Consider the following 13199-nt stretch of genomic DNA (forward strand, 5'->3'; position numbering starts at 1 on the left):
TCACCTGCCTGCCTTGCAGACTCTCCTACAGGAATAGTAGGATTCGCGTCTTTTAAGTGCTCTTTCGTTGGAAATGTGGTTTTCTGGCGTAATACTTCCTATGTTGACAGTAACCTGACCACACTTCCATTATTTCATGTAGCCTCACACAGCCCTGTACATAAAGGCAAGTGATGCCCATTTTGCAGGTGAGGAGAGTAACTTCCCCAAGCTGACGGTTTAGAATGCAGACTTCCCATTTCTGTCACCCAGATTATTGTTAGATGTGTCCTGGGTCCACCTATCATCCGCCCAATGGTATAGGCAGGTCAGCAGGAAGTTTTGATGGTTCTTTTTCCAACTATTTCCTTCTTTTTCCATCTTTTTCCTTTCTGTCCCTTGCTTGCTTCCTTAGCTTCGAAACTGGTTACTTGGAATATTTTTTTTTTTCACCATATACCAAATGGCTCAATTAAAATTTTTTGGCATTTGTGGTATAAAACAGGACTTAGTTGTTGTTAATAGTGCCCTCTAGTGGAGTACTTGGAGTAAGTTTTTCTCTAGACCTTCAGTGCTCTCTGCAGGCCTTGGTTAATGGCTAGTTTGTCCCTCTCTTTGCAGTCACTCCTTGCCAAGCAACCAGCTACACCCACGAGAGCTTCTGTGAGTACCTTACACTAAACTGGGTCAAGGCCCAGTGTTGTGGGTGTCGTCAAACTTTATACCATTATTTGTGAGAGCTTATATTTGTGTGGGTTTTGTATTTTCAGTGGGAATTTGGTTTCCCTAAAGACCCATGACCAGAAATATAAAAGAAACTCAAGAAGTTTCTGATGAAAGAATACAACTCTGGGAATTAGAGTGAGCTGGCTTTGTTATCTGGATGTCTTTCTCTCAGGAGAAACAGATCCAGAAAGGGCTTGAATTGAGAGCATACTCCCAGTGCTGCTGTACCATAGCCTGTGAAAAATATCCTGCAGAAGCATGTCTCCATTTGTGGCATATGTATTTTTTGTTATTGTTATGCCTGTGTGTGACCTTAGCTGCTTTTGGACTTAGGAATCTCCTGCAAGAGGACCCTCTGGCTCTCCAAGGACCCAGGGTCGGGGAGGGCCAGCCAGTGTGCCTAGCTCCTCCCCAGGCACGTCAGTAAAAAAGCCGGACCCAAACATCAAAAGTATGTATTCCTCAAACGTATGTCTCTTTGGAGAGTAGTTTAGTTTTAGACCTGAGCCCTGCAGGGGCTGGGTGGCTGAATCTATAAGGTGGAGACTCATGGAAGCCAGGATATTCTCTTCCCCGATAAGGGCTACTTTCCATTTACCCCATTCCAGAGGAAGAAGGTCCAATGTAGGCAGAGACCAGGGCCTGTTCCTTTGTTAGAATTGGTAGCCCATGCACCTGGCTCTGTGTGAGACCTCGCTTAGGCCCTGTGCATTCTTTCAGAGAGGAATGCAAAATAGTAACTTTATTTTTTTAGAGACAGGGTCTCACTCTGTCACCCAGCCTGTGGCACAGTGATGCAATCATAGTGCACTGCAGCCTCAAACTCCTGGGTTCAAGTGATCCTCCCATGTCAACTCCGGAGTAGCTGCGACTATAGGCGTGTGCCACCATGCCCAGCTAATTTTTTTAATTTTTATTGTAGGCCAGATGCAGTGGCTCTTGCCTATAATCCTAGTACTCTGGGAGGCCAAGGTGGGAGGATCGCTTGAGCTAAAGAGTTCGAGACTAGCCTGGGCAACATAGTGAGACCTCGCCTCTACAGAAAATTGAAAAATTAGCTGGGCATGATGGTGCTTGCCTCTAGTCCCAGCTACTCAAGTGGATGAAGCAGCAGGATTGCTTGAGCCCAGGGCATAGAGGCTGCAGTTGAACTGTGATTATGCCACCACACTCCAGCCAGGGTGACAGAGTGAGAGACTGTTTAAAAAAAAAAAAAAAAAAAAAAAAGGCCAGGTGTGGTGACTCAAGCCTATAATCCTGTAATCTCAGCACTTTGGGAGGCTGAGGCGGGTAGATCACTTGAGGTCAGGAGTTTGAGACCAGCCTGGCCAACATGGTGAAACCCTCTCTGTACTAAAAATACAAAAATTAGCCAGGTGTGATGGTGGACACTGGTAATCCCAGCTACTCGGGAGGCAGAGCCAAGAGAACAGCTTGAACCCGGGAGGTGGAGGTTGCAGTGAGCCGAGATTGTGCCATTGCACTCCAGCCTGGGTGACAGAGCAAGACTCCATCTCAAAAAAACACAAACAAAAATATTTTTTATAGAGGTAGGGGGTCTCACTTATGTTGCCGAGGCTGATCTCAAGCTCCTAGCCTCAAGCAGTCCTACGCCCATGGTCTCCCCAAGTGATGGGATTACAGGCGTGAGCCACCACACCTGGCTGAGGGAGTCACTTTAAAATGTGTATTTTGAATCTGTAGCTTTTGTTTCTCATTATGTTTATATGATGACTATCTATGAATTGTGCGGATTTTTCCCCCTTCACTTCTCTTGTCAAGCTCAATTACTTTTCAGATTAAGTAGCTTTTGTCCCAGTAACTTAGTGATACTCACAGATACTGCCTGCAGTAAAATCATTAAAAAACAGTTTTATTTAATGCTTGCATGTTTGATGGGTGTCTTCTATTCAGGATGTGAGCTTTTCACAGCAGGTTTGCAATGTTAAGTGCTCATGCAACTTTGAAAAACACTGTCTCATGGACGGGGAGGTGGTGTGGAGCACAGGTTATCTATTCTGCCCCCAAACAAGTGGGAAATGTAAACATGGTTCCGCTTAGTAATCATGCTAAGTAGCCTTAGCAGTAGCAGTGTAAAGGCATCATAGCGAATGAATGTTATCAAAATCCTAGGAAGCTGATAGCCACAACTGGCTAATGCCAAGCTGAGAACTACGGTGTTTAATTTTGTGTAAGTCTTCCAGTTTATATGATGCTTTTTTTTCCTTTAATTTTCCTTAGATAATGCAGCAAGTGAAGGGGTGTTGGCCAGCTTCTTCAACAGTCTGTTGAGTAAAAAGACAGGCTCTCCTGGAAGTCCTGGTGCTGGTGGGGTGCAGAGCACAGCCAAGAAGTCAGGTACAGAAGGGCCCTGGAGACCTGTGACTCTTGTGGTTGAGTAGTGCTGCAAGGATGGAGAGACAGACACCTGCCCTGCAGACCCTGCAGTGTCCTGAATAGCCAAGCAAGGAAGCAGGTCTTCATTTCCTATTGAGCAGTGTGCCGTGCTTTCAGTGGGATTGCCTTGCTACCATGCAGGTTTCCTTGGCACGTTGAGAGTAGGATTTGTGTACATTTGGGTTCTCGGGAACTGGGTGTTGGGTGAGTTGAGGTATAGCCTAAATTACATATGTGGCCCTGTTGTAGAACCTCTCCAGTAGAAGTCATGGTCCATGGAGGGTGTACCAGTGACTTTTTTTTTTTTTCTTTTTCCAAGATGGAGTTTTGCTCTCGTTGCCCAGGCTGGAGTGCAATGGCGTGATCTCACCTCACTGCAACCTCCGCCTCCCAGGTTCAAGCGATTCTCCTGCCTCAGCCTCCCGAGTAGCTGGGATTACAGGCGCCTGCCACCATGCCCAGCTAATTTTTTGTATTTTTGGTAGAGATGGTTTCTTTTTCTTTCTTTTTTTTTTTTTTTTGAGACATCATCTCACTCTGTTGCCCCGGCTAGAGTACAGTGGTGTGATCTCGGCTCACTGCAACCTCTGCCTCCCGGGTTCAAGTGATTCTCCTGCTTCAGCCTCCTGAGTAGCTGGGACTACAGGCATGCACCACCACGCCCAGCTAATTTTTGTGTTTATAGTAGAGATGGGGTTTCACCATATTGGCCAGGCAGGTCTCGAACTCCTGACCTTGTGATCCGCCCACTTCAGCCTCCCAAAGTGCTGCGAGCCACCGCCCGCAGCTGACATTTTTTTTTTTTTTAAATAGAGATGGAGTCTTGCTCTGTCGCCCAGGCTGGAGTACAGTGGCATGATCTCAGCTCACTACCAACCTCCGCCACCCGGGTTCAAGCAATTCTCTTGCCTCAGCCTCCTGAGTAGCTGGGACTACAGGCACGTGCCACCACATCTGGCTAATTTTTTTGTATTTTTAGTAGAAACGGTTTTTCGCCATGTTGGCCAGGCTGTTCTCGAACTCCTGACCTCAGGTGATCCACCTGCCTTGGCCTCCCAAAGTGCTGGGATTAGTGCACCTGGCCTACTTTTAATTTTTTAAAATTATTCTAAAGCCTTAGTTGTTCTGAACCAGTGATGTTTTATTTGTTCTATTTTTTTTTTTCTGTGACGCTTTGTAAGGATTTTTGTTTACTCCACTGCCCCTAATTTTGCTGTGAACCCTCACTGTCTCACTGCAGAGTCAGGGCCTCCTCCTCCCTGAAGCTCCCTACTTGTCACATACACACCTCTGTGGCAGCCACCCACCTGTCCTTCCATGTAAGCAGGTAGGGCAGGTCTATGTCTTGGAGATCTCTGAAACAAAACAAAACATATTTTCCTTGGGAATTACACATTTTCCCAAGAAGCTGGAGGACATTTTAAGGGGTCTTTGCTTTCCATTTTCCATTGGCTATAAGGTATGTTTATACATTGTTTTCCCTAATTGATGTCTTCAGGGTAGAGGAGACCCTCAGGAAATCACTTGGGGCAGCCTGGGCCTCCAGTGGCTCCCATGTTCTAAGAAACTCGGAGTCTGGTCTAGCGGCCCAGCCTCTGGGCTGGTAGTATTCCCTTCTGGGAAATAGGTGTCTGTTTCTAGGCCTGTTAGCATCTGACAGCAGAAAAACACAAGTACAGACTTTGTGCAGGACTGAACTATCTTATTTTTTTATTTTTATTTTTTTTGAGACGGAGTCTTGCTCTGTAACCCAGGCTGGAGTGCAGTGGCGCGATCTCGGCTCTCTGCAAGCTCCGCCTCCCGGGTCCAGGCCATTCTCCCCCTTCAGGCTCCCGAGTAGCTGGGACTACAGGCGCCCACCACCACGCCCTGATAATTTTTTGTATTTTTAGTAGAGACGGGGTTTCACTGTGTTAGCCAGGATGGTCTCAATCTCCTGACCTCATGATCCGCCCACCTCGGCCTCCCAAAGTGCTGGGATTACAGGCGTGAGCCACCGCGCCCGGCCTCTTATTCTTATTGAAACATAATGTTTTCAGGCTATCCATTTGAGTCAGTCTAGAATGTTATAAACAAAAACACCTATCTGGGGCAAAGAAAATAGTTTCCTGCGTTGCTGAAATTCAGGTACTACCTCTAGGAAGATGGTGAGAGTGCACAGGGGTCAGGGTTGGGTGGTGAGAGGGTTTTCAGAAAGGTTCTTTTTTTTTTTTTTCCCATTTTAGGGCTAAATTTTAGTAGAATGTGAGTCTGAACTCTTACATTTAGAACAAACAAAACCTTAAAATTACTGATTGGTTCAAAAAATGGTTTTATGGAAAAAATTAATCTGTAACAGAAAGTTGGCATTGAGTGCGAAGGCTCCACCGTTTTTTTTTTTTTGAGCAAAGCGTACAAAGGTTCCAAGGGACAGGACCAAGAACGAGGGGCTCAGACATTTACAACAGCAGGCATTTTCTCTTCCTCTTCTTCACGGGAGGTGGGCAGAGGACTGCTCGGATCACTTCGTCAAACACTGTCTTGAGGCCTCGCTGTGTGAGCGCCGAGCACTCCAGGTATTTTACAGCACCAATCTCCTTAGCCATGGCTAGACCCTGCTGACATGGATAGGTGATGGGAGTCAGCTTCTTCTCCTTCAGTTTCTCGATCATGTCTTTATCATCCTAAGATCAAGTTTAGTTCCCACTAGGATGATGGGAGTGTTGGGACAGTGGTGCTGCACCTCAGGATACCACTTTGCACGGACATTTTCAAATGATGCAGGACTCACAAGGGAAAAGCAAATTAAGAACACATCTGTTTGCGGATAGGTTAGGGGGCGTAATCTGTCATAATCTTGTCCAGCTGTATCCCATAATTCCAGATTCACCGGTTTTCCATCTACCATAACATTGGCAGAATAATTGTCAAAGACAGTAGGAATATATTCTCCAGGAAATGCATTGGTTGTGTAACTGATCAGTAGGCAAATTTTACCTACAGCTCCATCTCCCACCACCACACACTTGATGGCCGGCATCAGGGCCACTCGCTGGGCCGTGGTGGCGGCGGCAGGGCGCTGAGATAGGAAGCGGCGGGCTCGGGGTGCGGCGGACAGGCGGGCGGTGGGGCGCTGGGTGCCGGGCCGCTGTCCACACCGCCTCGCCCTTTGCGGACTGGAAGCCGATGCCCGGCAGCGGCCACCACCCAAAGCTGAGGAAAACTGCAGAGAAACAGCAGAAAGGTTCTTGTATTTGGCACACAGGCACCCCCCGCCAGGGAGCAGTCAAAGTCACTCCCTTGGAGTTGGAGGAAGCACTGGCCTGTGACTTTTGGGATTAGGATGTGCTGAGTTGGGGTCTCCTCTCCACTGCAGTAGAAAAAGGCTTTCCTCATCCTTATTAAGGTTACTGTCATCAAGTGATTATAGAAGGCGTATAATTTTAAATGCTCCTTTAAAAAAAATTGTTTCCTCTTCTCACATCATTACTTTGCTTTTTTGCTTTTTTTCCAGGGCAAAAGACTGTGTTGTCAAATGTTCAGGAAGAACTGGATAGAATGACTCGAAAGCCAGACTCTATGGTAACAAACTCTTCAACAGAAAATGAAGCCTGAACCTCCTTAAAAAGTGCATATGTCGAATGACCAAATAACTATGTATATTGATCTGCTAAGACCAGGATTTTTCTGATATGGCACATGCTATCAGTTTTTTGGGGCAGGGGAGATGAACTTTAAAAAAAAAAAAAAAAAACTTCATTGGCTTGTCCGAGTGTGAAATGCACATTTAGGAAGGTTACATGTCAGACCCTTTGTTAAGGATAACCCTTGGACTCTGGGGCATGTGGCTCTTTTGTGGGAGGCAAGCACATCTGGGCTTCTTGTGGAGGGGAAGGTAGAGTGAAAGAAAGAGGGCCCACTTTCTATCAGGGTGGAGCAAATGAGACCAAAAAATCATTGGTAAGATGATGGTTAGTCTGACCAGTTTCATGTTAGTAAATTCACTTGTTCTTGGGAAGCAGATTAAGTAGCAGAAAGTCCATGAAAGAAAGACGAGAAGGAGTAATGAGACAAGTGATGGTGGGGAAGCTGAATGTTGAGGGAGGTGGAAGGAGGAGGACATGAGCAGTGTCAGTAAATACTGTGCATTCAGTAAAAGTTGAAGAATCATTGTTAGAAGCATTTCCAAACAAAACACTAAGCAAAATGGGAATTAGGCTTATTTTGAATGCATCTTTAACTTATGAAAGATGTACTAATTGTGGGGGTGCCTGAGTCAGGCGGAGCTGACCCAGGGGTGGGAACGATGGCAGCTGCCCAGGACCCGTGTGCTTGGCCCAGGCTATGTCCTCGTGAGAGGTACTGGGCTCCACGGATATGTGTTGTGGGGCAGACAGTCACTGTGGGATGTCTTCAAAGTCAGCAGTTAACAAAATTAGTTTACTTTGAATTTTGTTGTCTAAATAGCTCCTGCTTTGTTTTTTAAATTAAATTTTTTGTTTTTACTACCATAGGCTGGCGTAACTAATAGAAAATAGGTGATCAACCTCGGTTTTACCATAATGCAATGTGCCACGGAAAGTTTGGGGGAGGTTTTTAATGTAATTGCACTCTGGTTAATTGGCTCGTACCAAGCCCTGCCTTATGATTTGTGGAAAGCTTCAAGGAGTTCCACTGATGCAAAAGGGTCTTTTCCTAGCTTCCTGGTCTGATCAGTGCTATGAGATGGACAGATAAGTGTGAATGTTTTATACAGAAAATGGAAATGATACATTTCTCTTGTTAGATGTTTTCATAAAATGTAGCATTTTTTTTCTTATGGAAATAAGAGTTTCAGGTGTCTCCCCACCTAGGGCAAATTCATGCACATTGTCATGTTATACCACCATTCTGGAAATGACTTCTGTGGATTTGAAATTGCACTTTTAATTTTATATATGACAGCATTTAAATGCAAACACTACCATGAATTTAATGTATAAAATGTTGTCAAACCAAGGGAAAAAACCACAGTTCACCATGTGGAGTTTACTTTTTTTATATGAATGTTTGTTGTACTGTGTCTAAGCATAACTTCCCTAATGTCATTACTTTTACATACCAGATTTGACTGACCACTAATGTAGTACTGGGGATAACTTAATATCCTATGTTGTGTCAAGACTCTTTGAAGACTTTCTTGAATTGCTTTCGTAAAGGTCTGAACACTGTTAAGGAGAAAGCTGAGTATCAACTTGCCTTTCTAATAGAAACGTTTCTTGTGCCAGTTTTATTGTTGAGATATACTATTTTTTTCCTTTTTTAATTCAGTTTTTTAAAAAACAAATGTATTGTGGCTTCCAATTACCAGGTTGTCTAGGTGATGACAGTAAACTGACTGTAGAATGATAATTGTGGTGTAGTGACCAATAGATGCCAAACAGCTTGTGGCCTCACTAAAGGTGGGGTCGCTTAGTCCCTGGGAGTAAAATGACTGACCTCAGAAACAAGAATTCCTGGAAAGGCACATGCCGAAGAGGGATGTGGTATAATTTTAAATTTTAATGCAAAATTTTAATTTGTCTTTATTTTTTATCATTTGAACTGATAAGCACTTTTTGTGTCAATATAAAATATACTAAAACTGATGAAATGCTAAGACATGTCTTGTGAAGGAAGGTTTCTTGGAGACCACTTTTATTTACTCATGACAAGTGGAAGCTCCTAGTATCAGAAGAAGCTGATACATAGTGTCATGTACTCAGTGGTTGCCAAAGTCTACCAACTTTGGGGAGCTGCAGGGTTCTTTTTGGGAGATGGGAGGAAGGGAGATGAGTTTTGTTATTTTGGGATTTTCAAGCATTGGAACCAAAGGCCAAATATTAAACAGCCTTTAGTTTTTAAAGTAAAATTCATTTTATTTGCAGAGTACACTTGTATGGTAGACTGTTAAAGACAATTTTATGACTATTTATGCACATTATAATGGTTACATCTGCTGTTTGTCTTTAAAATAAAAAAATCAGAGAAAAGCCCAACTTTGAATATGTGGCTGAGATAACGGCCAAGAATTGGTCTTTCCTAAAAATGCAACAGATATGCTGCTAGATTGTTATTTTGTTTGCACTTTTTTTTGATTGGCATTTTAAAATCGGTATTTAAACTGAAGACATTGTCATGTTTTATTAATTTAACAAAGTTGAAAGTGACTGCTCTGTACATCATGACCTTAACAATGTTAATGCTGTAAGTGAAAGTTCACTGTCGTCTGTATACTAAATTTATTGGTGTTTCTAACTTAAAATTAAGACTGCAGATTATCCCCCACCAGCCTTAGTCCAGGGGTGTGGCTCTGTCCGGGTGCAGTATGCAGTCATGTGGAACCTTGCTTTCTAGTCCTGGGAAAAAAAGATGTCTCTAATTACTGGCTTCAATAAACACGAATCCAGACTGCTTACAAGTTTTGGTGGCTTGCTTTATGGTAAATCATCCCACTGGAGATACATTGAATTTTCTGCTAATCATACGGGGTATCTGATCACATAACTAAAAATGTTTACCTCTCTCACTTGAAATTGTCAGAAATTCTGGAAAGAATAACATTGTAAAGCCATATTTATTTTATCTTATTTTTTAGAGATGGGGATTGTCAAGGCTGGTCTTGAACTCCTGGCCTCCAGTGGTTCTCCTGCCTTGGCCTCCCAAAGTGCTGGAGTTATAGGTGTGAGCCGCCACACCTAGCCTGTTTTTTTTTGGTTTATAAAAATTACAACCATCCTCATGAATATGAAGGTGGTAGGTATCTCAGTGACTAACGATGTTAAGGAGCATCTTTTGATGTGTGTATTGGCCATTTATATATCTTTGGAGAAATGTCTATTCAGATTCTTTGCTCATTTTAAAATTAGGTTATTTGCCTTTTGTGTTTTTTGTGTTTGTTTTGAGGGTCTTGCTTTGTGTCTCAGCTTCCCAAAGTGCTGGGATTATACACATGAGTCACTGCACCCAGCCTATTTGACTTTTTATCACTGGGTTGTAAGAGTTATTTATCTATTCTGGATACTATACTCTTAACAGATATAACTATGTCCTTTTGATATGCTCCCCTTAATCTCTGAGCATTTTCTTACTTTCTGGCACAAAAAGGTGTTCCAGGCTCACCTTGCATTTTCCCTGACTTTGACCTGGAATCAGCCGTTTTTCCAAGGAGTCCTGGTTCCTGGTTTCTTTTTTTTTTTTTTTTTTTTTTTTTTCTTTCTTTCTTTCTTTCTTTCTTTCTTTCTTTCTTTCTTTCTTTCTTTCTTTCTTTCTTTCTTTCTTTCTTTTCTTTTCTTTTCTTTTCTTTTCTTTCTTTTCTTTCTTTCTTTTTTTTGAGACAGTCTCGCTCTGTTGCCCAGGCTGGAGTGCAATGGTGCAATCTCAGCTCACTGTAACCTCCACCTCCCGAATTCAAGCGATGCTCCTGCCTCAGCCTCCTGAGTAGCTGGGATTACAGGCGTGTGCCACCACGCCTGGCTAAGTTTTATATTTTTAGTAGAGATGGGTTTCGCCATGTTGGCCAGGCTGGTCTCGAACTCCCAACCTCAGGTGATCCACCCTCCTCTGCCTCCCAAAGTGCTGGGATTATAGATGTGAGCCATCATGCCTGGCTAGAGCCCTGGTTTCTTTTAGTGGGAGATTGGTTTTTGGAAACCAAGATCTGAACGATAGGCATACTTAATTTTACTGAGTGCTATTACTTGCAGGCCTTTTGAGTGGACACATCATATCTACTTTTTTAACATTGCCTGTAAGTTGGTTTATATTAGTTCATGGAGATGTTTATTCTGGTTTTTTTTTTTTTTTTTTTTTTTGAGATGGAGTCTTGCTCTGTCGCCCAGGCTGGAGTGCAGTGGCGCAATCTCGGCTCACTGCAAGCTCCGCCTCTTGGGTTCACGCCATTCTCCTGCCTCAGCCTCTCCGAGTAGCTGGGACTACAGGCGCCCGCCACCATGCCCGGCTAATTTTTTTTTTTTTTTTTTAGTAGAGATGGGGTTTCACCGTGGTCTCGATCTCCTGACCTCGTGATCCGCCTGCCTCGGCCTCCCAAAGTGCTGGGATTACAAGCGTGAGCCACTGCGCCCGGCATCTTTATTCTTGTTTATGGCTACATCCTATTCAATTGTATAATGTACCTTGTTGATTCATCCAGTCTCCTGCAGATGGGCATTTAGGATGTTTGCAGTCTTGTATTATTACATCTAATGCTGCAGTGAGTAACCTTCTGCATATCTTGTGTTTTATTTTGGAGATGTGTCTTCAGGGTAAATTCTTAGCAGTGGGCCTACCTACTCGAAAGGTAAATGCGCGTCTGTGGTTGTTAGATATTACCAAAATCCCTTCCATAGAGGTCATACCAGTTTGCGTGCCTGTCAGCACTTGTACAGATTATTAATTCATTGTTACATTTTGTCTTAAAATTAAGTTAGGAAGTTTGGTGAATAAATGTGTTGAGGATTATTTTATTTGATAATATGGGTATTAACACTGTAATAGTAAATGCTTACATTAGAGATTGCTGTATACCAGTCACTCTTCTATTTTTAATTATTTTATTTTTATTTTATTTTATTTTGTTTTTGAGATGCAGTCTCACTCTGTTGCCCAGGCTGGACTGCAGTGGCACAATCTCGGCTCGCTGCAACCTCTGCCTCCTGGGTTCAAGCGATTCTCCCTGCCTCAGCCTCCTGAGTAGCTGGGACTAAAGACGTACGCCACTACGCCTGGCTAATTTTTGTATTTTTAGTAGAGACGAGGTTTCACTATATTGGCCAGACTGGTCTGGAACTCCTGACGTCAGGTGATCCACCCGCCTCCGCCTCCGCCTCCGCCTTCCAGAGTGCAAGGATTACAGGTGTGAACCATGGCGCCCAGCCACCAGTCACTCTTCTAGGTGGTTTATACAAACTGATTTAAACTTCACAACAACTGTGCTGATGTCCATCTTCGTTTCCAGATGAGGAAATTAAGACATGGATAAGGTAAGTAGCTACTAAGGTCCCAGAATTTGAACCCAGGCAGTCTAGCTTCTGAGTTTCAACTAATCATGGTGGTATGCTGATACTCTGTGCTCATTTAAAGCAGTTGGGGGTCCGCACACGGTGGCTTATATCTGTAATCCCAGCACTTTGGGAAGCCGAAGTGGGCAGATCACGAGGTCAGGAGTTCGAGACCAGCCTGGCCAACATGGTAAAACCCCATCTGTACTAAAAATACAAAAATTAACCAGGCATGGTGGCACAAGCCTGTAGTCCCAGTCACTCAGGAGGCTGAGACAGGAGCATCACTTGAACCTGGGAGGCGGAGGTTGCAGTGAGCCGAGATTGCATCACTGCACTCCAGCCTGGGTGACAGTGAGACTGCATCTCAAAAAAATAAATAATAAAGCAGATGGGGAAGATGTATCAATCAAGAGTGTTTTCATCTGTGGTCATAAGCAGCTGTGTGCTGCTGTTCAACCTTTTCCCCTTGCCATGATGGATGGAAGAGTCACTCTTGCTAGGTGGAGAGAAATGGCAGATAAAGTACCCAATATTCTCTACAAAGGGAGAAGGGTCTGCAGTCGCAGGTATCTTTCTGGGAAATGCAAATTGAGGTGTCTGCCACTCCTATCTTGGAATTTCCTTTCTCTTAAGGTATGAAGAGCTTTAGGTGTTGCCTATGGCAGGAGCCCTTGGCAGGCTCTGAGACAGACTTTCACCAGTGCAAATGTTCCTAGGTGTGCCTGTGAGGCTGGCAGGCTGGACTGCCTCTAGACCTGCCTTAGGGGCCCTCACACACACCACTAACCTCTCTGGAATTCCTCTTCTGCCACCTCTGGATTGGGAGCAACCTGTGGAGGGAGGCAGTTGGAATGTTGGGGAGGGCATGGGCACTGATGGGTTCCAGTCCTAGTTCATTCTCTGGTGACATATGAAGCAAGCAAGTGCAGTTCAGATGGATGAGAAATTGATCAAGAAGCAAAACGAAAACAACCAAAATTGGGGAACTTCACCCCTCTTAGGCCTCCTCTTCCATCTTTGTAACGGGGATAAAATTTCTTTCTAGTCATTGTGGACATTAGAGGAGGTACACACGTGCGTGGCATATGGTAGGTCTTC

At 44.0% G+C, this 13199-nt stretch overlaps 1 protein-coding gene and 1 pseudogene across 6 annotated transcripts in view; one reads left to right on the top strand and one right to left on the bottom strand.

Annotated features, from left to right (window-relative positions):
- Positions 1-9520, top strand: part of DYNC1LI2 (dynein cytoplasmic 1 light intermediate chain 2) — a 32846-nt gene extending 23326 nt beyond the window's left edge. For 3 of the 6 annotated variants that reach the window (XM_055299390.2, XM_055299389.2, XM_055299386.2), the window contains 4 exons: positions 601-642; positions 1039-1156; positions 2947-3063; positions 6596-9520. In XM_055299390.2, the coding sequence (XP_055155365.1) occupies positions 601-642; positions 1039-1156; positions 2947-3063; positions 6596-6696 (378 nt within the window). In that variant the 3' untranslated portion in view covers positions 6697-9520. Of the gene's footprint in view, positions 1-600; positions 643-1038; positions 1157-2946; positions 3064-3421; positions 5532-6595 lie in introns of those variants that run through there. The other 3 variants (XM_063611767.1, XM_055299387.2, XM_063611768.1) reach the window with 3 other exon arrangements.
- The window catches only part of LOC129493341 (ras-related C3 botulinum toxin substrate 1-like), a 29134-nt pseudogene continuing 21475 nt past the window's right edge, over positions 5541-13199 (bottom strand).

The sequence above is a fragment of the Symphalangus syndactylus genome, chromosome 11 (assembly GCF_028878055.3).
Source record: "Symphalangus syndactylus isolate Jambi chromosome 11, NHGRI_mSymSyn1-v2.1_pri, whole genome shotgun sequence".
NCBI lineage: Eukaryota > Metazoa > Chordata > Mammalia > Primates > Hylobatidae > Symphalangus > Symphalangus syndactylus.